The following is a 25218-nucleotide window of genomic DNA, read 5'->3' as shown; positions in this document are numbered from 1 at the left end:
TTGCCAGGAACGGCAACTGGAGTCCGTTCTGACTAGTACATGTAACACGTTCTGGCCCTCGCCATTCTGATCATTCCTAGAACACCCTCGGACCGACCCAGGTGGCCGGCCGGGTAAAACCCGGGTATACCCGAGAATTCTCAGGTATACCCGAAAAATACCCGGAGCGCGCCCCGGCCCTGGATGTGAGGTTAATGACTGCACTCCAAGTGCTCCAAGTGCGCGCGTCGCTATGGCGCCCTATCCCACAGGCACGTGCGCCAACTGCACCAACCCCACGGTGTGCTCAAGTATGCGCGCCGCACCATGTGTACCCGCTACAAATGCCAGAAGGCGGCCCGCGTGGCGCGCCTCGCCGACGGCGGAGGAGACGACGCGGTCGTGCCGACATACTGCTTCGAGATCAAGCAGGTGATTGGCATGCGCTTCGCCGACCCTGAGCGGCTCGTCGGGAAGAAGCGGCGCAACGAGCTGGCCGCGGCGGAGACGGTTTGATTGTGGAAACACCGAATCTGTGCACCCCTTATTCAGTTGTGAGAGGAGGAGCACTGGTATACGAAGAGGTTCGTTCAAAAAATAAATCTGGAGCGAGCTGGAAATACCTGAAAAAGAGAAAAATGCCCTCCAACCCAACCCCGGCCGCCAGAGGACCGGGGGCGCCGCCCGCCCGCCGGAGGACAACCTAACTGTACCCCCCGGGGGCGGCGATGTCGTTCGAGCGACGCGTCGTGAACCTGCTGCTCCATGTGCTGGCCATGCTCCTCGTCCCGGCCGTACTGGCCGAAGAGGCCCCAGAGAAGCGACCCTGCTGCCGCAGCGCGTGCGCGCTCAAGCATTTTAAGATGGTGCCTGCGTTGGCGGCATTTCTGGGCCGCTTGGGCAACGAGAGCGTGGCCGACCTCGGCAGCGTGGTACCGCTCACGCGAGCCCACCTGCAAGCCCAGGTCACGCACGTCGTTGCTGATGAGATCCCCAAAACCCCAAAACCCCAAAACCCCGTATATGTGGATTCAATTCATTTATTTGATTTCAATGTATGTAGTAGGTCAACTCCAGTTTGAGTCTCACTGGAGAAGCTTGTAAGTGTACTTTCTCATGAAATCGTCCTTCATGATGTCGTACTCCTCGAACTCGTTGTTTTCTTTGGCATCGCGGAAGGAACCATAAGTGTGCTTCAGGATTCTGGCGTCACCACTCTTTTTCATGGAGTAGTAGTGCACAAGGTTGTTCCAGGTGGTCTTGCTCCCGTCTGAGATGGCCTTGTTTGCATCACTGACTCCCATGGAAAAGGCCTTGTCGATGTCCTTCTCCTTTAAGTTGAGTGGGTACATGCTGCTTCTGATGGGGAAATGACGTATCTGAAGTTGACACCTTTGTATGCGAACTGAGCTCTGAGAAGGCGATCCATGGAGTTGTAGAACGACGAAATTTCAAGGTATCTGAAGAGCATGCCGATGGACTGGTAGTCTTCAGCTTCAACTTGCTTGGGGTTGGCAGATGAAGTCAACACCACATCAACAACGATGTCTTCATTCTTGAAACCCTTGTCAGAGCATCGGTTGATAGCTGAGAAAATGTCAATGTCCCACACAGCAGACCCATCAAAGTAGTAGGCTGAGCCGAGAACCTCAGCAGGAGGGAAGAAGCCAGCGAAGGACATGGAGGCATAAAGAGCATCGATCAGGTTGTCGCCATGGGTGATGTTCAAGTCTGAGAAGTCCTTGTAGTCACCGTTGATTACGTCAACAATTCCAATGTCAAGGTTTCGGTGCATTTGAACTCCTTTGAATTGAGACTTCAGGAAGTCTTCCATGGGGGCAGAGTTGTAGAGTCCACCCTCAAAGAAGAGACCTTTAGCGATTCCTCCGAACCAGTTCTTGTAGAGTTGGGAATGAGTGGCAGCCTTCCAGAACTCTTCCATTCTTTCAGCAGCTTGTTGCTCCTGCCCTTTCTCGAAGGATGAAAGAAGAACTGCATTGAGTGCTCCACCCGAAACACCGGAGACTGAATCGTAAGCGTAGTCAGATGGGGAGAGCTTTGGGTTGGTTGTGATGCCCTTCAAAACACCAGCCTGGTAGGCGGCATCCTCATCTCCGGAGCTGAAGGCGATAGCGTGGCACTTGCCAGTTGCTTCTGGCTGCTCAAAAATTTCATCAGCAGAGATGCCTGCCAAGAGAGTCAAAACAAGTTTCTTGAACATAAGTAACTATATTTTATTTATTATTTAATAATAGCCTGAGACTGGGGTTTTGGGGGTTTGGGGGTTTGGGGTTTGGGGGTTTTGGGGTTTGGGGGATGTGGGGCGGGGAGGCGGGGCAGGGCTGCGTGCGCTGCGCCTGGGTTGCGGATGGTCGGCGTTGCGGAGATGATTGCGTCGGTGCACGACTCTGACAGGTGGCGGCGGCCGTCCTCGTGCGGGTGGTTGTGGCAGCATGGCAGATCGGGACGGTCTGCGCAAGTGCTGCAAATGGCCTCCGCGGCGGCTGACGGCAAGCGTTTGCCGTAGTCGGAAGGCGGGTCCAGGTGCCCGGACGTCGCCTCCGCCGAGAGGCCGCACGTCACAGGGCAAGTCTTCTTCACTTCGTCGACGCACGCCTTGTCGCACGCTGCGTTGGCCAAGCCGCAGAGGCTAAATCCTTTCGCTTGCTCGCACGTCGGGACGAAGCCGGCCTCGCACGGCGTCAGAGACGGGGCGAAGATGGGCTCGCGCGCTTTCGGAGTGATGTTCGAGGAGTCGAAGACCTAGTACGAAACAATAAGTTTGATGAGGATCGACCTACCTACCACAACCCGGGCTTGGGTAGCTTCAAACTCACCGGGATCGCGGCCGCGTCGGGCACCGAGTCGAGGAGCTCGGAGCCGTACGGAGAGAGGGCAAAGGCCGAGCAGCCCAGACCGAGCACCACGATTGAGAAGACGATGCACAGCAGCTTGGACGAGCAGAGCTTGCCGAAGCCAAAGCCGGAGCGGAAGCCGAAGCCGAAGCCGAAGGGCGTCGGGGTCGGCTCGGGCGAGACGGACTCGCACTGTGGCGCGGCGTGTGGTCAAGCAAAGGTGGGTCTACACTGTAAGAAAGAGAGGGCGCGCACACACACAACACACACACACACACCGAGGACTGCTTGCCCAACTCCGCGCCCTTCTTCTTACCCTTCTCGTCCTCGTCCTTGTCGATCTCCGCAGCGGCGTTCGTCTCGACGTCGTCGAGCGGATCGTACTTGTTGGAGACCTTCGTGTACTTGACCTCGCCCTTGCGCCCGTTGTTGCGGCGTGGGTTCGACGGGGTCGTCCAGTCGGTGATGCCCTGTGCACGCGCAATAAGTGGCGGCGTCAATATTTGGGCGCTGGCTCCGCGACCGCCGCGTCCGTGGCGCTCACCGCCGGGGCGGGCGTCTCCGCAGGAAACTCCTTGATGGACGGCGGTCGCTCGCCGCTGCCATCGACCGGCTTGGCAGCCGGGTCGTTCTTGATGACCGGCTCGAGAGCCGGGTCGTCCTTGGACTGGATGCCGTCCTCGAGCGAAGCGGACTCGCCCTTGGACTGGCCCGCCAGCGACGCCTGTGACAGCCAGAAGGCGAGAGAGACTAGCCAAAAATCTCGGGCAATCCCGGCTAATCTCCACCCTACCCACTACTGCGGCGTATGGCTGCGCGTTACTGAATACTGCAGATCTGCAGACTATTGCGGATCACTACTGCATATTACTAGTTACTGCAGCACTGCTGACTACTGTGCTCTGTGAAGTACTGCGGAGTGCTGCGGACTACTAAAGCTCACCACCGGGGCGGGCGTCTCCGCAGGAAACTCCTTGATGGACGGCGGTGGCTCGCCGCTGCCATCGACCGGCTTGGCAGCCGGGTCGTTCTTGATGACCGGCTCGAGAGCGGGGTCGTCTTCGGTGACGCCGGTGTGGGCCGTCGGTGGGTTGGTCGGGCGCGCGAGCTTGACCCAGAAAACGGCGCTCGCGCTCGGCTCGTGGGCGGCAAACACGGAGATGGCCGCGTCCGAGTCGACTGTGTCCGCGGCCAGCTCCGGCTCCGCCGCCGCCGCGGCCGAGTCAACGCTAGCGTTCTTGGCGACGCTCGTGTAGTCCGAGAGCGAAGGGGGGGTGGGCGAGACGGCGTCATCGGCGCCGGTGTCGACCGCGGCCGCGTTCGCGGCGAGGGCGTCCTATGGATTGGGGAAGGGGCGGGTGCAGTGGTGTGGGTCTCGGCGTCCGAGTCGACCGTGTCCGCGGCCGACGCCTTTGCCTCGGCCAGGTCCTTCTTGAGGGCGCCCTCGCCGAGCACCGCCGCAGCGGTGCCGCCCGAGAATGGGACGCCCTTGGCGCCGCACGCCTGTGGATGAGGGAGAAGGGGAGCATGACATGGGAGGCGGTTGGAGGATCTGCGACATGCACGCACACCGCCGTAGCTCCGAGGAGCGATGGCGACTTCGGCGCGGAGATGACGACCTCAATGCTGCCGTCTTTGGCCGGCACGGTGCCGACCTTCACTGTCGTCTGTTTCTCGGACATGATGTTGATCGAATTCACTCGTACCTACGACGGGTGCATCTCGGGCAATCTCGGCTGGAGACTGCAGACTACTGCAGAGTACTACCGCATTACTACTGGTTACTGGAGACTGTGCAGAGCACTACTATCATTACTGGAGACTGTGCAGAGCACCACTATTATTAATTACTGGAGACTGTGCAGAGCGCTACTGTGCAGAGCACCACTATTATTATTACTGGAGACTGTGCAGAGCACTACTGTGCACAGCAGCACTATTAATAATTACTGGAGACTGTGCAGAGCACTACTGTGCAGAGCACCACTGTTATTATTACTGGAGACTGTGCAGAGCACTACTATCATTAATGGGGACTGGAGACTGTGCAGAGTACTATTACTGGGGACTGGACACTATTACTGGTTACTGCAGACCCTGCGCATTACTGGGTACTGCAGAACTGCGGAACTACGGACTACTGCGCACTATTACTGGTTACTGGAGACTGTGCAGAGTACTACCGCGCATTATTACTGGTCTCCTGCAGTGTGTTGCTGCGGCCTACTGCGGAACTACCGACTACCGCGACTGATTACTGGTTACTGCAGAAAACTGCGCACGTATCTCATCTCTCTGCGAGTGAGGACTAACGCGGCGAGGCTGAGATTTTGCCGCACCTATGGGCAGCAAAACACGGCGTCAGCTCGCGTCTCGATGAGCATCGGCACGCCCCTTCGCTGCTATGGCTCTCGGACTGTAGCCGGGCGACGCTCGCGCGAGAGCGGGACGGGCTAGAGGGCAGAGAGGAGGAGGCGGGCTGCGCGGGACCCACAGCGTGCAGCTCGCGAGCGCCACCACAACGAGGTGCGGAAGTGCCATGCTCATCCCGGGCAATCACGGGCAATCTCGCTCGGCTGGTTGCTCGGCTGATTGCAGCGCATCGTGTTTGGCCGCATCAAGTGCTGCTGAGAGCGATCTTTGAGGGGGAATGGAGAGAATGGGGGGCTCAGGAGGGCCGCGCCTACTCGCAGCGTTCAAGCTCGAGGCAGCTCGCAAGATGCCGCGGCGGCTCCCCCTCGCTCACGTTGTTTGGATCTGCGGGGGCGCAGGCGACGGCGAGCGAGCGTCAGTAGCATAAAATGGGATGCGCGTGTGCGGGCTAACGCGGGGCAAGGGTGGCGAATGGACAGCAGCGGACGCGTCTCGCGGCTCCTCAATGGCAGCGGCACCTGCGAGCGGGAGGGAGCAGGCGGTGCGAGGCCGAGGGGCGCCGTCGGGCGGCGAGCGAGAGCGCATCGCACGGCGGGAGCGGTGCGGGCGGGGTGGGTTTCGTGAGCAATAGGTGTCGCGGGGATCCAGGCGTGTAGCTTGCGGCTTCATCGGAGGCGCGGTTCGGCGGGGCAAGCGCGAGAGGCAGCGGAAAGTGCAAAACTGTGCAAAACTGCCTCGATGGAGTTCAGGGGATCAAACGAGGCGTGTGTGTCGGGGTTTGCTTACGATGTGGGGATGGGAATGCTGACCCCCTCCCTAGCAAGTTATGGCGCCTCAAACAAAGGTATGGCAGGTGGAGTGCTCTCTACACTTCGGCCGCGCCACGACACGGCGTAGCCAAAGTTCAAAGTACTTTGGCTGAGTACCTCAGGGTACCTATGTAAAATTCTTTTCCCGTGGCAAATGCACAAGAGTGTGGATCTCGTGCGTGAGTGAGTGCAAAGCGGGCCGGGGCAATCAGAGTGTCTCTGAGACGGAGGGGATCTCGAGGGGAGGACCTCCGCAGTGAGGACCTCTCTCTCCGCTGTGAGGACCTCTGAGCTTTGTGGCCCGTCTCCACACAGAGCGTAGCTACCGCTGCTGCCCACCCCAAAAGGCGAGCAAGCAGCACTCCCAACAACAGCGGGTGTACCTGTGTTAGTGCCAGTGCGCGCCAGTCCCGTGCCCCCGAGTTCATTTCAAAAAAATAAAGAAAGAAAGAAAGAAAACAGACAACCCAAGGGAGGGATGGGAGGTGTCGTGCGAGGGAGGTTTCCAAAATTCTTTTTCGTGCGACCGCGTTTTGTGGATAGAGCTGTTAGTAGAGCGTGCTTCGTCGTCGTCCGAAAACAGACAACCCAAGGGAGGGATGGGAGGTGTCGTGCGAGGCCACATGTTCCAAAAATTCTTTTTGAAAGAAAGAAAGAAAAGAGACAACCTCCTGCACGAGCAGGATTTTGGAAGGACGATCAGGGGGACAGGTGGGCTCTCCTGCTCCTGAAAACGATATTTTTCTGAGGTGCGAAAATTCTTGTGTTGTTTAAATTCTTTTTCTGAGAGACTCGCTGCGAAGAGCTGCTGCAAGTGTCCGAAAATGCTGGCCATCGCCACTGCGAGCTGCGCCTTCTCGATGATGCGCCCAGCGCTGAGCATGGAGGCGAGCAGTCCAAGCGGTCAGCGCCGAGGGACGCCGCTGCTGCTTGGCGAGGAGGACGACGAAAGCCCGCCCGACGAGTCGTTGGACGAGGCCTTCGAGGCTGGTCGCTCTTTCGGCTTCACTGTCCGGGAGCGCTTCACCGCACCTACGGTCGACGACCCTGGCCTCCCATACGCAGACGCGCTCGTCTCTGTGTCGGCCGCGCTGGGACTGGCCTCGCTCCGCCTCTCCGGCATCTACCCTCAGTGTTCCTGGCTGCAGCCGACCGAGTGGGTGCCGCACGTCCGGTCGCTGCCATACGTGCTCCCTGCGCTGACGCACGGCGTCCAGCTGGCGAGCTGCTGGACGCTCGGCGCGCTCGCCGCCAGCGCCTTTGAGCGTGATGCCTTCTGCGGCTCGCTGGGCGAGGCGCTGCGGCGGACCTGGCGGGGCGGCGCCTTTGCGTCGGGACTGCTGCTGCTGTGCACCCAGGCGCACACTTATTACGCCTTTGATGCGGCGGGCCTCGAGCCCGTGCTCGGCGCCAGCTTCGAGGGCGACGTGCGGCTGATCAACATCGCCAACGACGTCATCCTCGACGTCCTCGCCCAGGCCTTTGCAATCACAGGCTTTCGCATCTTTCGGTGGTATGATGCGACTGCGGGCAGGCGATGACCCAGGCGAGCTTTCCCGGACGAACTCCGCACAGTAGAGGTCGTCCACATCTGCGCCACCGTCATTCTCCGATAAAGTAAGGTATCTCCAGCTCCAGTGCGGGTACGCGTACGAGGTGTGGAGGGTGAGTTGACCAGGGGGTTGTGCGCCGGACCCTCCTGCTCGGCTCCAGCCGGTAGACCAGTCTTGTCATCAACAGAGTAGATGGATCTGACCTCGGGGCCGATGTGACCAAGCGCTGGTAGCGTGGTTTGACCTCACACCCATGGTCTCACAGTGTGCCGGCAGTCGCCGAGCAGTGTCGCTCACACCTGTCCTCACACACAGGCTGACAACACAGGTCACACAAGCCGCTGAAGGAAGACTGCTTGCTGACCGCTGAACAACAAGAGAGAGAGAAGTAACAACAGTAACAAACAGTAACAGCTGGGGCGAGACGATCGAGGGGTCTCGGACCAGGCGGAATCGACCCGATCCCAGTGCAACAGTGCAACAGTGCTCGAGGAACGGCGAGGTGGCCCGAAAGCGGGCTTTTACGTGTTGACCAGCGCCCGGCGACGACGGTCGACGGCTCATGAGCCGTGCCTGCCGTGTGCAAGCCCCCGACAATGTATCACTGCTTGGCCTTCGCTCTCCCGGGGCGCAGGCTCTTCGAGGCGACAACGATTGAGGGTACAGTCCCCGCCGTTCTTGGAACACCATGCTCGGGCGATTGCGAATCCGACCCGAGCGCAGCGGCATGCGCAACCTGCTGCCGAGCGCAGCGGCACGAGATCGATTGGCAGTGCAGTGGCGAGCACCCTGCTGAATGCTGCTTGGGTGGGTGGAGCGACGCGTGCTGGAACGTGGCGTCAGGCGCAAACAATGGTCACCCCTGCAACCAGTGCATGGATGGTGCTCCCATTTCCTTTTTGGGAGAGTCCTGCCCCACCTCTGTCGGCGACCCAATCACGACTTACAATGGCGTGTCAACGCGTTACTGGCTGCCAGAAGGGACAGAGCTCGAGCTCTTCCGGCTGGATGACATCGCTGTGATGGGAACTGCCAGTCGCACACCCGGCTACGACTCTGCAAAGGGCGAGTGGCTTCACGTCCTGCGCATCACCAGAGCGGGAGAGGCCACCCTCACAGTTGCTGTCAACCACACCGCCAACCTCACCGCTCTCAGCACCGCTCTCAACAAGACCACGCTGGCTGCACTTGCCGTCCGCGTTGGCGACGCCCCGCTGACGGGCGTCGGCAAGCAGAGATATGGGAACGTCGCGGTTGTGGCTGCCATTGACTCGCGGCAGGGAGGTATCCCCATCGAGCTGATCCACGTCACTGTGGGTGACCAGCTAGGGCTCGTGATTCGTTCGTCGGTGGCCCGCAAGTTTGCAGACCGGGCGGAACAGGCCAGGCATGTCCATCTTGATCTTGCTTGGACGCACATTGCGCGCGAAGAGGATGCGCGTGGCACGCTGCCCGAGATCTGGGGCCTGGCGCCCATGTCCGCTGCCACCGAGGGCATGCTGATCAACCCAGAGACGAGACGCCGGGAGGAGCCGCGCCGCCTCAGTGAGGAGGACTGCCTACCAATGCTCGGGTGCTCGAACACCTTCGGCCAGTTTGGCGCCAGCAGCTGCGCGCAAACGAGCGATTGCTGCAACCCCATGGCGCGGTGCATCAGTTCAATGTGCCATCTGTAAGAAGAGCTCGTCGCCATCGTTGTGAGATCTCCGACTCCCGTCTTTGTTTTTGATTTCACTCCAAGTTTTTTTTTGAGCTAGACTTCGTTGTTAATAGGAACAAGCGAAGGCACACACACGACATGACGCCAAACACACGATTTCACGCACCGCACCGCACCTCGCACCCGCACCCGCCGCCCCCCCGCCCCCTGCCCCGCCTAGGTGGGAAAGAGATGAGGAGATGGGACAGCGAAGGAGGAGCCACGAACACGTATGGGAGGGTTTTCAGTTGTGCGTCACGCTGCCCGGCGTCTCTCACTTTCCGGGACAGCCCCGCCCTTGTGAGGCAGGAGGGTGTGACGACTACCCCGTACGCCCTGTTGCTTCTACCCCGACGCCGACCGCCCATTCCCCCCTCCTCGATCCCCCCTCGGCGAGCCGATGATCGTCGAGCCTCTGTCCTGCGCGCCCAGCCCCCCTCCCCCCCCCCCTCCACCACACACACACACACACCGCCGCCGCGCGAGCGCCGCGCGGCGGCACACCCAGCTCAAAAGAAAAAGAAAAAGGGAATGAGGAGACCAGCGAGGGAGACTCCCCGCCTATGCAAGCCCCAGAGAGGGGCCGCCATCGCCGAAGCTGTGCCAAAGCATAACTCCAAAACCCGCAGCGGCCCAGGGGGCCTTGGGGGCAGCCCGCCGGACCGCCGCTGCACGGGACTAGGCAACAGAAGATGAGTGGAATTGATGAATTGGGCCGTTGTCCGGGCCGCCTCTATTGAGCAAACGTAAGCGTAAGATCCGTCGCGTGAGCGGCAGCACTTCTTTGGCAACACCGGGCTTGGACGCCACCGCGTCCACGTCCACCCTCCCCTTCGAGCGCATAGCCCGGCCGCAAGGCCGACGCAGCGTCGATGGGCAAGCAACAAGACCGGAGCTCCACCCCGCCGGCCGATGGGCCACCGCCCCTCGGCAGGCATGACGGGGTGGAGCCCAATGCACCCTGGAGCACGCAGGCAACGCCCACTATCGCGGGCACGCCTTCACCCTCCAGGAGGGGCGCGGACCCCGGCACGGCGGCTCATCTCGTGGGGGCCGCCGGCTATCCGGCCGACCCGCGCCCACCCTCAGGCTCACTGCTCAACGGAGGCGCCGGCGAACACCGCCCGGCGCCTTGGCAGAGGGTCCATGACCTCCCCCGCGACAGCTCCGCGGCTCACCAGTGTGCGCCGCGGCGCCGTCCAGCCACTTTGGCGGCCAGCCACCGGTCGAGCTCTTCGACTCTGGAGGACAGAAAGGTACCGTCTGAAAGGTATTTTCATGCTCTATTGACTGGCGAAAAAATCCCCCGCCAACTGTTTTCACAGCATGAGCGAAGCATCGGGTCGGCCCCCAAGAGGATAGGCCCCGGACCGACGGCTTGGGCACGCTGTCCGCCCGATGAAGTCGGTGTCGTCTCACCCGGTGCTTACCACGCCCTTCATAGAGGTGGAAGAGCGCCCGAAGCTCGTGCGACGGCGCACGACCACGGACTGCCTCTTCACCGAGCTCACACACTCGCCGCTGCACGACCTGGCACCGGTCGCCACTCTGGGCCTCACGACGCGTGTGACGCACTCCAACTCGGTGGCGGTCTCGCTCGACCAGCTGGGCCTCGCATTCGAGCCGCAGCGAGATAGTACACTCATCCTCGTGCAGGGAGGCTACACAGCTGCGCTCGTTAAGGCAGCCGGGACGGCGGTCCTGTGCGCCCTCATGTATGGTTTCCATCTCGGCAACATGAACCCAGCGGCGCCGGCGATGCGTGCCGACCTCGGGATCGAGGCCGGCGTAGAGAACGACAACGCCTGGGCCTTTTGCGTGTCCATCTTTTGCCTCGGCGCGCCGCCTGCGCCGCCGATCCGCCGCCACCTGCGCCGCCGACCCGCCTGCCGGCCGCTTCGCGGCCCGCCCCTCCGCTGCCCTCCGCCCCGCGCGGTCTGCCCGCCCGCCGTCCCCTCCCGCTGGCGCGGAGCCGGGGGCGGGACGTGGACGGAGGGGGGCAGTGCCGTCCCCTTCTCTTGTCTGCAGGTGCGCTGCTCGGCTGCTCGCTGGTTCCGATGGTGGCAGACTCGATCGGCAGGCCGAGAGGCGGCCATCTCTCGGCCTGCCTGCACCAGCGAGTGAGTCCGTCTCCTGCCCTCCGTCGCAGGCGCAAGACCATCTTGCTCATCTCGACGGTCTACCTGCTCGGGTCTGCTCTCGAGGCTGCGTCGGGCGTGGTCCCTCGCCCCGCCAGCCCGCTCGAGCGCTCCTCCATCGGCCTCTGCCTCCTCCTCGCCGGCCGAGCGGTCTGCGGCGTCGCGAGCGGCTCGTCGACAGTCGTCGTGCCTATGTACCTCGGCGAGCACGCCGGAGATCACCCGACATCACTCGAGATCACTCGAGACCACTCGAGATCACTCGAGATCACTCGAGATCACTCGAGATCACCCGACATCACCCGACATCACCAGAGATCACCCGAGATCACTGCCTCTGACTAGGCGAGATCTCGCCGCCGCACTTGCGCGGCGCGCTGGGCACATGCTTCCAGCTCACTTGCTGCACAGGCGGGTTGGCAGATCGTCGGCTTGCTTGCCCGAGATCACCCGAGATCACCCGAGATCACCCGAGATGACCCGAGATTAGGCATCCTCCTCGCGCAGATCGTCGGCTTGCCAGCGCTCCTCGGCAGGAGCGGCCTCTGGTCCGCCTACCTTGCCCTCGGCGCCCTGCCCGCCGCGTCGCTCTTGGCGCTGCTCCGCTCTCCTTTGCTCGAGAGGCCGCGCTGTGTGCACGGCGTCTCTTCACGCGCACAGCCGTGAACAGGTGCTCCACTCCTTCTTGCTTGAGAGCCCGCGCTGGCTCGCCGGCCGCTCCGACGCCGAGGCGATCCGGGCGGAGGCAACCCTCGCACACGCCGACCCATTCATTCTTACCGATCGGCTGTTGCGTCGTAGGCGATCCGGGCACAGGCGATCCTTCGCCCGCGCCGCGCGCCGCCAGAGGTTGAGTTTTCCCCGAACTTTTCCCGAGGCCGGCGCTGCTTTAGGCGACCCTCGCCGCGCTTGCGCGCCCTAGCCGCTCCTGATGCTCCACTTCACTGTCCCTCACTCCATCAACAGGCGATCCTGGCCGCGTTGCGCGGCGAGCCGCTCTCGTCGCTCGCGGTGGTGCAGGCGGTTTGGCGGAGACGGAGACGGGACGGGCAGCTCGGCGAGAGGGGGGTGAGTTCGTCACTGCTCCGTGCTGCGGCGGTCTGCAGGAGCTCGACCTGATGCAGATGGCGGCGGGTCCGATCGCGGGCGGAGGCGGCGACAGCGGCGGGTCCTGCCTCGCCGCTCCCCGGGCCCTTCCCCGAACCTTCTCGGAGCCTTCCCCCGCGCAGGCGGCGACGGCGGCGGCCTTCGCTCGCTGCTGTCGGATAGCGTGGCGCGCCGAGGCCTCTTCATTTGCGTGACGTGCCACGTGTGCCAGCAGTTCTCTGGCATCAACAACGCGACTGCTCGCGCGTCCGGTCCCGCCCTCCCACACCTCGTGTTGAGGTGTGGCCGGTTGCGGACTGCAGGTCTTCAACTACTCGACCATCTTCCTCACCTCCAACGGGGTCGACGCCGCCACCGTCGTCATCATCTCGGTGCTGATGAACGTGGGCAACGTCGCAATCACGGTCGTGTCTGTCCGGCTGATGGACCTATCGGGCCGCCGCTCGCTGATGCTCGTCTCGTGCGTCGGCATGGCCCTCTCCACCGTCGCCCTCACGAGCTCGCTCTCCTGCCCCGGTCACGGCTGGACCGCTCCACTCGCCATCGCCTCGGTGCGCCTCGCCACGTCTCCGCTGCTGGGAGGTCGTTTCTCGTTCGTCACACCGCTGCTCTTTATGTCACAGGTCGGCGGCGGCCTTGTCAGCCCTTTGTCGGAGCCACTCTCTTCTTGGACCACGCTTGCTTGGTTCCACAGGTGGTCGGCTTCGTCATGTCCTTCGGCGTCGGGCTCGGCCCCGTCCCGTGGCTGCTGCCCGCGGAGCTGTTCGCCCCAGACAGGTGCGCCCTCGGCGCCTCGGTCTCTGCCGGCAGCAACTGGATGGCAAACTTCGTCGTCGGCCAAGCCTTCATGCCGCTCTCCAACGCGCTGAAGTCCGCACCCCCCCCCCCCCCCCTTCCCTTCCCCTTCCAAGTCTGCGCACAACCGTCCGCCTTGTGACGCACGGCGGCCCCTTCGAGCAGGTCCGCTTGTTTCCTCCCCTTCGCCGTGGTCGTCTGTGGCTTCGCCGTGTTTGTCACGAGGACGGTGCCCGAGACCAAGGGCAAGAGCCTCGACCAGATCCTGTTCGAGCTCAGCGCGCACACGCCCCAGGGGCGGCCCACCGTCCTGCGAAAGCCCGGGGGCCGCTTCTGAGCCGCCTCTCAGCCGGCCTCTCGACGCACGGAGGGAGCACGCGGAGAGTGGGCCCGGAGAGTGCGGCTTGCGAGGCTCTCGACTCGCCGGAGAGTACCGTCACACGTTGCTAGTGCAGAGAGGGCTGGATGGAGGTGAGCAGCGAGGCGCTTGCGCGTGTGGGTAGAGATGAGATCTCCGGCACGTGGCCGCGCACTGGAGCTCTGAGGGGGCTCTCGGCACGGCCTCTCTGGGGACTGTGCGACTGGCGTCCGCCCTCTCCAAGTCAAACCCTGTCACACGCAACACGCATATTAGAGACGGCGAGTGCCACATTTTTTGAGTTTCCGCAGGTTCAATCTTCAAACAATCAAAGAAGCACACGGCTGCTCTACGGCTTTTTGCGTTTTAAATTTAATTGGGCTAAGTAGGTAAGGTAAGGTAAACTTCTCCACACACACGAGGTGGTGGGGCAAGGGGGGGCAACCCTCGCGTCTCCACGTCTGACGACAGGAGCCCCACGGCATTCAAAGTGCAAGGCCCAGAGTCGTGCGCGTGGGTGAGCGATGTGTGTGTGTGTGTGTGTGTGTGTGTGTGTGTGTGTCTGTCTGTGTGTGTGTGTGTGTGTGTGTGTGTGTGTGTGTGTGTGTGTGTGTGTGTGTGTGTGTGTGTGTGTGTGTGTGTCACACGTAATTGGACTCTGGAGATGACAGAATCAGAAACTACAGTCACTGGTTGGGTAGTAGTCTAAGTTCTGAGCCTGGAGGCCTAACGGGTCTAAGTGTGGCTAGCCACGCTGGAGTGCTTGCGCGGTCTAAGATCAGCGGGAGCCTCTTACATCGGCTAAGTCGGCCGTGGACGGCCTGGGGCCAAGAGGCTCCCACCGTGATCAACGTACAAACGATACGGCGCAACCCCCAAATTTTCTTCGCCTGCGGCGGGCGATCGATCCTTCTCATGCTCAGCAATCGCCGCCTCAGCGTCCTCCTCTTCCGATTCTCGTTGCTGCTTCTTGAGCGCAATCTTCGGCGACTTCTTCGCCAAACAGTTCTCACAAATAGCCTCAAGCTCAAACAAACGCATGTCAGAGAAGCCTGTGTATGCTGGTCCTCTTTGAACGATCCGCGCGTGAGGTAGCATAGGGCCTTGTTGGCAGCAGCCAGCTTGTTGCGCTGCTTCGTTGCGATGAGCTGATTGGGATCGCAGAAGTGCATGCCAAGCACCGCCACGATCTTGAAGCAGAACACATCGCAACCGCATCGTCCGCACTGCCATCGGCATGCCGCGCCCGCCGCTTCGCCGCAGCCGCCTTAAGGCACGCATAGCGGAAGCATATGGTACGTTGCGCGTACTTGAGCAGGCGTTGCGCGCCGCAAGTAGCGCACTGGCCCTGGGAGAAGGCGATATGGCGTCGTGCGCGGCGCGGCAAACGTTGGTCGGGACGCGTCCAGGTATTTTTCGGGTAAACCTGAAAGCTTTTCAGGTATACCCGGGTTTACCCGGAGTCTAAGTTCATGGCCCCCGACCGTGAGGGTCTAAGTCCGAGCCCGGCTCCGTGCGGGGGCTAAGTTGAGCGCTCGCTCGCTGCAGAGGCTAAGTGTAGAGCGACCCTCTAGCCCTACTACCCAACCATTCTACAGTCTCGCACAATAAAAACGCTAAAACGGCGCTAGCGGCTCGGGCCCCTAGAGGCCTGCGCAGACGAATTCTCGCGATGATACGCGATCAGGTACTCTGGGCAGATGTAGTCGCTCGCGTGGAAGATGACAAACTCGCGGTACCGGTCGTGGCCCGGCCCCTTCTCCGCGATGAGCGAGTGGTAGTGCATCGGCGGCGCCAAGTTGGGCACGGGGGCAAGCTCGCGCACGTTCACGGGGAAGACGCGCTCGTTCGGATCGTCGCAAGACCTCGCCAGCGCTCCCGCGTCCTTGGTCCGGATCGGGTGGCCGAGCGCGACGCGGCACACGAGCGCATAGTGCAAGGCGGTGCCCGGGTGGCGGTACGACCGGCCGTAGAGCCGCTGGTGAAGGTCGCTCGCCGGGTCATAGTTGGCGTCGGCGTCGACGTACTGGTCCGCCTTGCCAAGATCCTCCGCTAGGTATGCGCCATTCCCAAACGCGGCGCCCGCGTGCGTGCCGCTGAAGCGCTCGTTGAGGCCGTTAGCGAGTACGGTGAGCAGCGAGCTCCGTGGGATGCCGTGCAGCAGCAGCACCTCGTTCAGCTCGGTGCGCAGCTGCAGCTTGCCCTGCGCCTCGAGCGCCGCCGCCGTGCTCGAGGTCATCATGTCGCGCCACACCTCGCGCGCGACACCTCCCTTGCGCTTCAGGCAGTCGAGCTCGTCCGACATGCAGCGCGTGCCGCCCTCGACGCGCGCGCTCCGGCGCGGATTCTCTATGCGCCACGCGCAAGCGAGCCGCAGCGAGTCGTACGTGCCCTGCGACGCATCGCGCCCGCGCCCCAACCATGCGCCGTGCGTCGCACTCAGGCCCGAGAGCGCGCGCCACACCGCCGGGTCGCGCCTCTCCGAGAGCGGCCAGAGCGACATGCCGTCATCCGCCGCCAGCTCCTTCTTCGACTTCTGCCGCTTCGAGGGAGGCGGCTGCGACGAGCCCGCGGCCTGCTGCTGCTGCTGCTGCTGCGCCTGAGGCGTTGGCGCCGCCGCGTCGTCCGGAACGTTGACGTGCAGCATCTGCCCGGGGACGACGCCAGCGGGGAGGATGAGCGAGACGTTCCGCCCGTCGGTGTGCACGAAGCTGATCTGCTGCCCGGCGGTCGTGCCCTGCGGCACGACGAGGCTGACGTGCACCGGCATAGCGTCAGTCGGGAGAACAGCCAGAGGCCCCAGCCGGGGCGCCGACCAGGAATGGTAGTGCGCAAAAGAATTCAAGGAACTAAGTCCCTCTGACAACACACAGGTTCGACACAGGTACGACACAGCACCAAAAGAGGCACAGTCGCGGGGGCGCCTACACGAAGGCGTCGAGGTGGGCGAAGGGGGGAGGGCGGCAATCGCCCTCACCCTTACGACGCCCACCCCGGCACTCCCCGTCAACCCACACCTCCCTCTCAAGCGCAATCGCCCTGCGCGCCGCCTCCGCTGCACGCTTGCCCGCCTTCTTCGCCCCGAGGGGCGTGGCCGTGGCACAGGCGTCCTGCGGAGCAGGCTTGCCCCTGTAGAGCCTCTACAACAAACTCTACAGCAAAATCGCGCTCTACATCGCTCTACAGGCGACTCACATCGTCACGCACCGGATGTAGAGCTCTACAGCTCTACAGCGCTCTACATCTCTACAGCTCTACAGCGCTCTACACTCTACATCCTCTACACCCTCCCTCAGCACGCGCGCTCCGGTGGGTGGGTTGAGATCAGGCTGAGATCTGCTCTACTCTCTGTGCAAGGAAGGGGGGCGTCCCGTATTTTCGTATGTGGGGGGGATTTGTTTTGTTTGTTCGTATGTGTAATGAGGCCCAGAGAGAGATCTTGAGACCCAAGGGCCGGATGATGCAGTTGCATTCTCGCCCTTTCCCCGAGTCCTTTCCGTCCCTTCCTTCTGCTGTGCCTAGGAAAAAGAATTCGTGATCGGTCGTGTGTCGCGGGAGAAAGAGGGGGGGGAAATAGGAAAGAAAGGCGGCAGCCGCGCCGCGCCTATAAGATTTTTTTCCCATCGCCCAGGCGCGTGCAGCAGCCAGAGAGCAGCCCGCGCCCCGCCGTGCACCTCTCCACCTCGCAACACAAACTCGGCACGCGCGAACGCCTCTAGGTGCTCCGGCGGCTGCAGCGCGGGCGGTGCGATGAAGTTCCAGCCTGGTGCGGCACGCCCCGCAGCGCGCTGCCTCGCTCTGTGCCTCGCCTCTGGGCACTTGGGGTGGTGTGGTTTTGCTCTGTGCACTGCGGCCGCGCCGCGCCGTTGCCCGCCTGAAGACGCAGCCGTGGGAGTCGCGCGCCTCGCGCTCCTCGCGTCGCGCCCGCTCGCCTCGCCGAGCTGCAGACGCCCGCCCGCCAGCTCGCCTGACGCCGCCGCGTCCCCTCTCCCCCTCCCCAGACGTCAGCTCATCGCGGCGCAAGTCGCGCAAGGCGCACTTCAATGCGTCGTCGTCGCAGCGGCGGATCATTATGAGCTCAGCGCTGTCGAACGAGCTTCGGAAGAAGCACTCTGTGCGCCGCGGCCCTGCGCAGCGCCGGGGCCGGTGGGGCTGGTTGGGGGCGCTGGCAGGAGGGGGCGCGGCGAGCCGCGGCCCGCCGTGCCGACCCGGGGCTGCATCCGACGCGCGCAGGTGCGTTCGATGCCCGTGCGGAAGGATGACGAGGTTTCCGTCGTGCGGGGCACGTACAAGGGGCGCGAGGGCAAGGTGATCCAGTGCTACCGCAAGAAGTGGGTCATCCACATCGACCGCATCACGCGCGAGAAGCAGTCGGGGGCGACGGTGCAGGTGGGCATCCATCCGTCCAAGTGCGTCATCACGAAGCTGAAGCTCGACAAGGACCGCCGCGCCATCCTCGAGCGCAAGGCCCCGTCCAAGGCCAAGAAGGGCAAGTACACGGAGCAGGCGCGCTCCGCCTCTTGCCTCCCTCGCTTCCTGCTCCCCCCCCCCTCCCCACACCGCCTCCTCACGCCTCCTCTGGCACTTCACCCCCCCCCACCCCCCCCCCCCGGCAGGACGCCGCGATGCAGGATGTGGACTGAGCCCGCCCTAGCACCCCCCACAGGGGCCTCAGTGATGCGCTCTCTGTTGTTTTTTGTCTCCGTTTCAAACGACTACTGTAAATCCAAGGTTCTCTTTCCTCGACTTTTCGATGTGTGTGTGTGTGCGCGGCACTTCTTTTCCGTCTCGGGACTCGGCACTCGGGCGCGGCCGGCGCGGCGGGCGCCCGCGGCGGCCGCGCCCGCCGCGCGCCCGCGCGGCGGGGGGGCGGGCGCGCGGGCTTCGGCGTTCGGGGGCGGCGAGATGTGTGTGTGTCCCAAATGAGGAAAGAAAGCTCCAGCGCTAACGTGGAGTCGCGACACGGTAGCGCAGGCCGTAGGGGAAAAACTCTGAAAAGGCAGGAGCGCGCGGCAAATCGCTGGGAGGAGCGGCATCCGTCTTGAAGACAGACGGACTGCATCTTCGCGGCGGGCCAACCGGGAAGGGAAGTGGCGTGGCAGTTATGCACCGAAGGATGCTCCCGCGCCGCCGGCGCCGCTCGTCAAACTCAGGCAGAGCCGGTTGCACCGAGGCCCACGCGCCGCTTGCTATCGTCGTCGACGGCGCCGCCCGAGGTGAGGCCGAAGCCGCCCCAGTCGGCCAGTGCGGGCGCCGGCAGCCCGCCCAACGAAAGGTTGCCTCCGCTCTGCCACCACGGCGAGCAAGACGTGCCCGAAGCGCCGGCGGGGCTTGGTACCCCCAGGGGAGGCAGCCCGGTCGCCATGTCCTGCCCGCGCGGGTGGCCGAGCGGGTCCGCGTGGCCGAAAGCAGCGGCGCCCCCAACGAACGGCGCGGGCGGCGACCACGGCGACGCGGCGGGGCTGTCGCCCCACGACGCCGCGCGAACCTGGCAAGGCGGGTGGGCAAGGCACGCACGGGTGAGAGGGGACGCACGGCCCGGGGGAGGGCGCGGTCGGGGCTGGCACGGCCCGCGAGGGGGGCGCCGCGCAGTCGGGCGGAGGGGGGGAGAGGCGCGCACCCTCGCCGGGGGCGCGGGCTGCTGCATCGGCAAAGGCGGCGGGGAAGGCGAGTCGAGGAGCTCGCGCAGCATCGACGAGCCCAGCTCGTCGAACGACGGCTGGGCGCCGCCGGTGGCGACGAACGGGTCGAGCAGGTCGTCGAGCGGGGTCGCGCGGACAGCGCTTGGCAGCGCGCCAGGCAGCCGATCGGCGCAGCCGTGCGGCCTCGGCAAGCCGCCCGCAGCGACGCCCGCCTCCCACGGGTTGGCGGCGTGGGCAGTCGGCCCGCCGTTGGCCACCCCGTCGCCCACCGCCAGCCGAGGCAGCGACGAGAGGGCGGGCGCGGAGCTGCCGCTGCTGCGCACGCAATCGCTCCAGCTGCTGCCGCCGCGCCGCGCCGCGCCGTCCGGAGCGGCGGCGGGGGCGGCCCGATCAGCGGAGGCGCGCGACGAGGCGGGGCTCGCAGTGTCCGGCTTGGTCGGCCCGGAGGCGGGCGCATCACTCGGCTGCGGCGTCGTCTTGTAGACGGCTTCCCGCACGAGCAGCGAGCGGCCGAGAAAGGCGGGCGGGTCGCCGCCCGCGTCAATGTGAGCGAGCAGCGCCCTCACCGCCGCCTCCTCCTTGAAGTAGACAAAGCCGTAGCCGGGCGAGGCGCGGCTGCCTTCCACCTTGACCTTGACCGCGCTGACGACGCCCCACTGCGAGAAGGACGCGCGCAGCTCTCGCTCGTGATCGAGCGCCGCCGCCGTCAGCGGAGCGACCCACACTCGCGGGCCCAGCTCGGCCGGCCGCGCACCCGCGTCGTGCTGGCCGTTGCCGCCGGCCGCCGCGGCCGCCCCGCGCCGGTTCCGCTCCCGCTCCCGGTCGGTGGACAGGGGACGGCTGTCGCCGCGGCCGCCGCTGGTCGACACCTCGGAGCGGCATGAGTTTGCCGGCGCCTCGCTGACGGCTGGCGTGGGAATGTTGGAGGAGCTGCCGCCGCCGCCACCACCGCCGCCGCCGCCGCGCCTCTTGGGCGCAACGCCGGCGTTGGAGCCCTCCGCCGCGGAGGCCACTGGGCTCGCCGCGGGTAGCCTCGCCTCCGCCTTGGAGGCCGCCTTGTCCGCCTTGGGCGCCGGCGGGGCGCTCGCCGGCGGGGCGGTTCGAGAAGCCTTCTCCTTCTTGGTGCCCGCCTTGTCCGGCCTGGCCGCGCCCGTCGAGGCGGCGGGTGCGGGTGCGGGTGCGGGTGCGGGTGCAGCGCCGCCCTTGTCCTTGGCCGGTTTGCCACCCTTCCGCTGCCCGGCCGCCGCCTCGGCAGCTGCGCCGGCGGCCGCCCTTGCCGCGTTGCCGTTGGGCTCGGTGCCACGTCGCCTGCGCAGCTCGGCCTTCCCCGACGCGACGGGCGACGAGAGCGCGGCCGGCAGCGTCGCAGCGTGCTTGCCGGCCGAAGCGCCTCCGACCCCGCCGCCCTTTTGCGACCCTCTGGAGCGGCCGTCCTTTCGCTTGACGTACTGAGGGTAGAGGGACGACGCCGTCGCCGCCGCAACCTCGTTGTCCACCTTGACCATGAAATGGAGGGTCGCGAGCAACACCGAACCGGCGACGAGCAGCACGATCGCGAGCAGCAGCAGCGAGTTGACGCCAAACAGCCCGCCGCCGTCCTCCTCATGCCTGCTGAAGCTCAGCGACGGCAGCCTCTCGCCCCTCTGCATCTCGGCGCGCAGCTGCGGCGCGAGCTGCGGCAGAGAGAGGTGACCGAGCGCGACCTCTTCCGCGTGCACCTGCTGGATGATGGAGGCGCGCTCCGAAGAGGTGAGCCCGTCGAGGACGCCCGTCGCCTCCAGCTCCATCGCCAGCTCCGAGATGTCCTGCGGCGGCGGCACCGGCGCCTCCTCGAGCGCGGCCGAAATCTCAAACCCGTCCGGCGGCGAGAGAAGGGTGATGCCGACGTGCACCGTGTGCTCGCTCTCGGTCGAGCGCATCAGCAGCTCGGCGGGCGTGCCCGGGAACCCCTCCGCGAGCAGGCGCGGGCTCGAGCTCACCAGCGAGACGAGCCCCTCGGTCGAGGCGGTGAGGAGCACCGGCTGGCTCGCCTCGACGCGCAGCAGCAGCTCGTGCAGCGCCGGCACCCGGACGGAGTAAAAGTACATCGTCGGGAGCATGTGCTCGACGGAAGCGGCGGCGGTGGCGGCGGTGCGCGGCGGCGCGCCGCCCTCGACCGTCACCCGCCTTGGCTCGCCCGGCTTGAGGCGCGTCACGACGAGCGGCTGCGAGTGGACGGTGAAGCGGAGCCGGTCCGAAGAGTGTGACATCGAGACGGAGCGCAGCGACAGCAGCAGCGGCGCGGCGTGCGTCTCCTGCGGCGCGGGGCGCGGTCGGTCGTCGGGCGCGCGCGGCGGGGGCGGCGCTCCGCCGCAACGCGGTGCGCGCGCGCTCGCCTCCACAACGAGTCTCTGGTAGGAGCAAATGTCAGAGCCGCACTCGACGGGCAGCGCCCAGTGCGCCTCCTCAAAGCTGCCCTTGGCGGTTGTGTACGAAAGGAGGAGGGCGGGCTGGCCGTTGTCGTGCGCGAGCACGCCCAGCAGCAGCTTCTGCCCGCGCGGCACGCCCGCCGTCGCCACTTGGAACTGGTAGACGTCCGAGTCGGCCTGCGCGTGCAGCGCGTCGGGCGCCGCCTTTCTCCAGTCCGCGGCGCTCGCCGGGGAAAAGACGTGGTGGGTGGTGATGGGGCGGCCGAGCGGGAGGGCGAGCCGCGGCTCGTCCTCCAGCTCCTCGCGCGACGGCAGCAGCGACGCGAAGCTGCGCGGCTTCGAGCTCGGGTCCACCGGATCGGCAGGCACAATCAGCTCGCCCGTCTCTGCGATGTGCGCGCCGCACGGCTTTGTCGAGCGGCGGCTGAGCAGGGAGTGCTGCAGGTCGGCGAGCTCGCGGTGGCCCGCGATCAGCGCGCCGATGCCGACGCCCGGCCGCGCCTCGTCCAGCTCCGACGCCGACAGGTTGGCGTGCGCAACGGACGCGCCCGCCAGGCCGCCCTCGGCGCTGCGCAGGTGGAAAAACAGCATCATCGCAGGCTGCGTGGCGTTGCCCGCGTCGTCGACGGGGGAGCCGGCCTCGCGCGCGAGGGTCGCGTGGCGCAGCGACTCCCACTGCGGCTCGGGCGCAGCCAGCCGAGGCGCCCACCACTCGGAGGCAGTCTGGCTGCCACCGTCCGGCCCTGCCGTCGCGAGCGCAGAGGCCGCCGGGAAGGCAACCTCGCGCCGCAGCGGCCGGGTGCCCAGACCGGCGCGGCCGAGCACGGAGCGGTCGATGCAGGCGCCCAGCAGCGCGCGGCTCAGCAGCAGGTCGAAGAGGGGCTCCTGCAGGCCCGAGAGCGGCGGGACGGCAAAGATGAGCCTGCGCCGCGGCGACGACGGCGTGCTGCGACCGCCGGCCTGCAGCTCGATAAAGGCGAGCCGCACGCCGGCGGGCCTGGTGACGCTCTCCGCCCGCGCCGCGCCTCCACCAGCGAGGGTGACGGAGGCGGTGAGCAGGAGCAGAACTGGCCAGGCGGAGGCCATCTTGGGATGAGTTTTTCTTTCTCTCTTTTGCCTGCCTCCGTCTCCAATAACAATTTCTTTTGAGCTTAGCCTTCGATGTTATGAAACAAACGCAAGGCGGACATGGCATATCGCTCTCGGGCCCACAGACATCCCGCACACCCGCCGCCCCCGCGCGCGCCCCACCCCGGCCGGGAGAAAGGGGAGTGACAGTTTGGGACGGCGACAGCCCGAGTATGTTGAGTCCTGGCTCAACAACGCAGGTTTCAAGAGGGGGTGGTCCGGCTCACAAGTCCGGCTCACGCGCCTCGAGCTGACCATCTACCGCACTGAGCACTTCCGCCCCCTCGCTCCCAACCCACCCACCTCGCCTCGGGCCGCGCCGCGCAATCTCGGGCGATCTCGCGCTATCTCGGGCGATCTCGGGGCCGCGCCGCGCTATCTCGGGCGATCTCGGAGCGTCGCTCGCGCGGCGTCACACCTGCTCAAAAAGGAAGGAGGTTGGAGGCAGGAGGTCACGCCCCATCCAGAGCGCCGTCGTCGCCGGGTTTTTGGCCCCCGGATTTCTTTTTCCAATAAAGCCAAAGGTCTGTCTAGCATTTTTTTTCGCGCGATTTTTTACTTGTTTCATGGGAATTCGGCGTACTTGCGGCCATGCTATCACGCCTTGCGACATCCTTTCGGCGCTGCTGACCGTGCCATGCTGCTCAACTGACCGCCTGCATAGCTCGCGGCCTTAGTCTTCGGCATTCAGTGACGACCTGATCGTACGGCCAGTAGGAAGGTGTCCTTCCAGCGCGTGCACGCTTCTGACGCAATGCGCGTGTCAAACTGCCTCGGATTGGCTGCTGGCACTCTCGAGGCTATGCCTACACAGCCTCGCGCGCATGGGCAGTCAAGAGGGACCATAGTTAGAGGCTGCGCAGGCCGTCCCGTTTGCTGTTTGCACATAAAAAAACGCCTGTTGCGCTGCGCGCGCGCGCGCCGGGGCTCTGTCTCACTCACGTGCCGCAATTGTGTCACACACGGCGGCTTCTGCCAAGTATAATAGTATGCACCTAGGTAAAGTGGGTTGAGGCGGGCTAGTACTGTAGGGTGGTCGGACTGTCTATTGGGATTGACCCCATAAATAGGGAAAGGCACGAACACACCAGTGAGGGAGGGCGAGACGATCGAGGGGTCCCGTACCATGCGGAATCGACCCTATCCAGTGCAGCAGGAGTGCACTAAGTCGGCTGGGTGGCCATCTTCAGCTCACTGGCAGCCGACGCCGCCTCGCCCGACTCGGTTTTTTTTTTCGCCCGACTCGGTCGTCGCTTCTCTTCACAGTCCCGTGCCCAGTGTTGTGCGAGGGAGTTTTGTTGTCAGATTCTCTTCACAGTTTGTGCTTTCGCGCCCCGAGCCATGGACATGCACACCGACAACGACGGCGCGGCCCTCGACAACAACGACGGGGTCGCGGCCGCCCTCTCCTATCCGGCGTGCCTCGATCTCTCGCTCGACGAGTTCAAGGCGGCGTGGAAGTCGAGTCGGCGGTACGTGGATCGCTCCACCGTGCAGGCGCTCAAGGAGGCTGCGCGTGCGAGGTTGGACATGTCGCTCGACGAGCTCATCGCGCTGGGCAAGCCCACGCAGAGCGGCCTGCATCCGCGCCGCCGCCCGCCGACGCTGCGCGAGCTCATGTCGGGCAAGGTGAGCCTCGGGCGCGACCACCACTCGCGCCCGAGCCCGCCGACGCTCGCCTCGATAGCCCGACACTCCTCGCTGGCCCGCGCTCGTGGGCTGGCCAGCGCCGGCTCCGCGAGCAGCTGGCCGACCGCCGGCACGTGGGCGCTCGGCGATGTGCTCGGCGACGAGGACCGGCGGCACGAGTTCAAGCGCGGCAACCTGCTCGCCTCCTGCCCGCGGGGCAGAGCCAAGTACGAGGCGTGCGTATGCGGCTTTGCCAACGGCGGAGGCGGGCGGCTCTACCTCGGCGTCGACAACGACGGAGCGGTGGCCGGCCTCTCCCTCTCCAAGAGAGACAGGGACGCGCTGCGACTGACGCACGACGGCATCGTCGCGCGGACCGACCCGCCGCTGCGAGGAGGCCTCGTCAAGCTCGACTTTGAGCCCGTCTCTGCGGCGCCGCACGACACGTACGTCGTCATGGTGACCTGGGGTGTGCCTCCCGCCCCGCAGTGGCCGACGCAGGGTGTGCCGGCCGGCTTATGCTGCTTGCAAACGGCGCACTCGAAGGCCTTCTGGGCGGGGTACATCGCGTGCCATAAGGGTCACCTCGAGTGCGTCCAGCTGATCCTCGAGGCCGGCGCGGCGGTCGACCAAGCCAAGGATGACGGCACCACGCCACTGAGCGCTGCGAGCCTGGCTGGCCAGATTGATTGCGTCCGTCTGATGCTCGCTGCCGGCGCTGCGGTGAATCAAGCAGACGCTGACG

At 64.9% G+C, this 25218-nt stretch overlaps 8 protein-coding genes across 8 annotated transcripts in view; 4 read left to right on the top strand and 4 right to left on the bottom strand.

Moving 5' to 3' along the window:
- Positions 1-1064: 1064 nt before the first annotated feature.
- Positions 1065-6444, bottom strand: EMIHUDRAFT_225441 (hypothetical protein; the record flags this gene model as incomplete). Its single annotated transcript, XM_005789926.1, has 10 exons — positions 1065-1338; positions 1425-2166; positions 2448-2742; positions 2817-3026; positions 3200-3304; positions 3379-3447; positions 3781-4170; positions 4227-4337; positions 4406-4501; positions 6400-6444. 10 exons carry the CDS (start codon positions 6442-6444, stop codon positions 1065-1067), a joined length of 2337 nt encoding a protein of 778 aa, XP_005789983.1.
- Positions 6445-6615: 171 nt separating this feature from the next.
- EMIHUDRAFT_225440 (hypothetical protein) lies at positions 6616-7557 on the top strand (the record flags this gene model as incomplete). Its single annotated transcript, XM_005789925.1, has 3 exons — positions 6616-6622; positions 6700-6727; positions 6807-7557. The coding sequence occupies 3 exons, from the start codon at positions 6616-6618 to the stop codon at positions 7555-7557; spliced, it is 786 nt and encodes a 261-aa protein (XP_005789982.1).
- A 3080-nt stretch (positions 7558-10637) lies between these two features.
- Positions 10638-13987, top strand: EMIHUDRAFT_454885 (hypothetical protein). The gene is made up of 11 exons (XM_005789924.1): positions 10638-11105; positions 11297-11348; positions 11418-11600; positions 11752-11821; positions 12208-12255; positions 12373-12429; positions 12513-12540; positions 12636-12715; positions 12816-13064; positions 13208-13383; positions 13474-13987. Exons 1-11 carry the CDS (start codon positions 10667-10669, stop codon positions 13643-13645), a joined length of 1554 nt encoding a protein of 517 aa, XP_005789981.1. The 5' UTR covers positions 10638-10666; the 3' UTR covers positions 13646-13987.
- A 1306-nt stretch (positions 13988-15293) lies between these two features.
- On the bottom strand, positions 15294-16436 carry EMIHUDRAFT_109787 (hypothetical protein; the record flags this gene model as incomplete). The annotated part of the gene is made up of 1 exon (XM_005789923.1): positions 15294-16436. One exon carries the CDS (start codon positions 16434-16436, stop codon positions 15294-15296), a length of 1143 nt encoding a protein of 380 aa, XP_005789980.1.
- An 842-nt stretch (positions 16437-17278) lies between these two features.
- EMIHUDRAFT_417676 (hypothetical protein) lies at positions 17279-18396 on the top strand. The gene is made up of 5 exons (XM_005789922.1): positions 17279-17297; positions 17386-17432; positions 17668-17780; positions 17900-18172; positions 18283-18396. Exons 2-5 carry the CDS (start codon positions 17417-17419, stop codon positions 18307-18309), a joined length of 429 nt encoding a protein of 142 aa, XP_005789979.1. The 5' UTR covers positions 17279-17297; positions 17386-17416; the 3' UTR covers positions 18310-18396.
- A 419-nt stretch (positions 18397-18815) lies between these two features.
- Positions 18816-21407, bottom strand: EMIHUDRAFT_225435 (hypothetical protein; the record flags this gene model as incomplete). Its single annotated transcript, XM_005789921.1, has 4 exons — positions 18816-19154; positions 19287-19623; positions 19717-20032; positions 20534-21407. The coding sequence occupies 4 exons, from the start codon at positions 21405-21407 to the stop codon at positions 18816-18818; spliced, it is 1866 nt and encodes a 621-aa protein (XP_005789978.1).
- A 92-nt stretch (positions 21408-21499) lies between these two features.
- Positions 21500-22802, bottom strand: EMIHUDRAFT_225434 (hypothetical protein; the record flags this gene model as incomplete). Its single annotated transcript, XM_005789920.1, has 2 exons — positions 21500-21512; positions 21727-22802. The coding sequence occupies 2 exons, from the start codon at positions 22800-22802 to the stop codon at positions 21500-21502; spliced, it is 1089 nt and encodes a 362-aa protein (XP_005789977.1).
- A 1383-nt stretch (positions 22803-24185) lies between these two features.
- The window catches only part of EMIHUDRAFT_454883 (hypothetical protein), a gene marked incomplete at both ends in the record, with an annotated part of 1897 nt that continues 864 nt past the window's right edge, over positions 24186-25218 (top strand). The window contains one exon of the mRNA XM_005789919.1: positions 24186-24875. Coding sequence (XP_005789976.1) covers positions 24186-24875 — 690 coding nt within the window. The remainder of the gene's footprint in view (positions 24876-25218) is intronic.

This window comes from Emiliania huxleyi (genome assembly GCF_000372725.1).
Source record: "Emiliania huxleyi CCMP1516 chromosome Unknown EMIHUscaffold_124, whole genome shotgun sequence".
In the NCBI taxonomy this organism is placed as follows: Eukaryota; Haptophyta; order Isochrysidales; family Noelaerhabdaceae; genus Emiliania; species Emiliania huxleyi.
Note: the sequence above shows the minus strand (reverse complement) of the source record. Positions and strands in the feature narration are given on the sequence as shown.

Bases quoted from the DNA above. Each gene is read 5' to 3' on its own strand.
- EMIHUDRAFT_417676 (XM_005789922.1), top strand. The intron at 17,781-17,899 runs GTGCGCCGCGGC...CGACGCGCGCAG, and splicing joins AGCTTCGGAAGAAGCACTCT to GTGCGTTCGATGCCCGTGCG. The intron at 18,173-18,282 runs GCGCGCTCCGCC...CCCCCCCGGCAG, and splicing joins AGGGCAAGTACACGGAGCAG to GACGCCGCGATGCAGGATGT.
- EMIHUDRAFT_454885 (XM_005789924.1), top strand. From the start codon at position 10,667: ATGAAGTCGGTGTCGTCTCACCCGGTGCTTACCACGCCCTTCATAGAG. The intron at 11,106-11,296 runs GCGCGCCGCCTG...TCTTGTCTGCAG, and splicing joins CGTGTCCATCTTTTGCCTCG to GTGCGCTGCTCGGCTGCTCG. The intron at 13,384-13,473 runs GTCCGCACCCCC...CCCTTCGAGCAG, and splicing joins CCGCTCTCCAACGCGCTGAA to GTCCGCTTGTTTCCTCCCCT.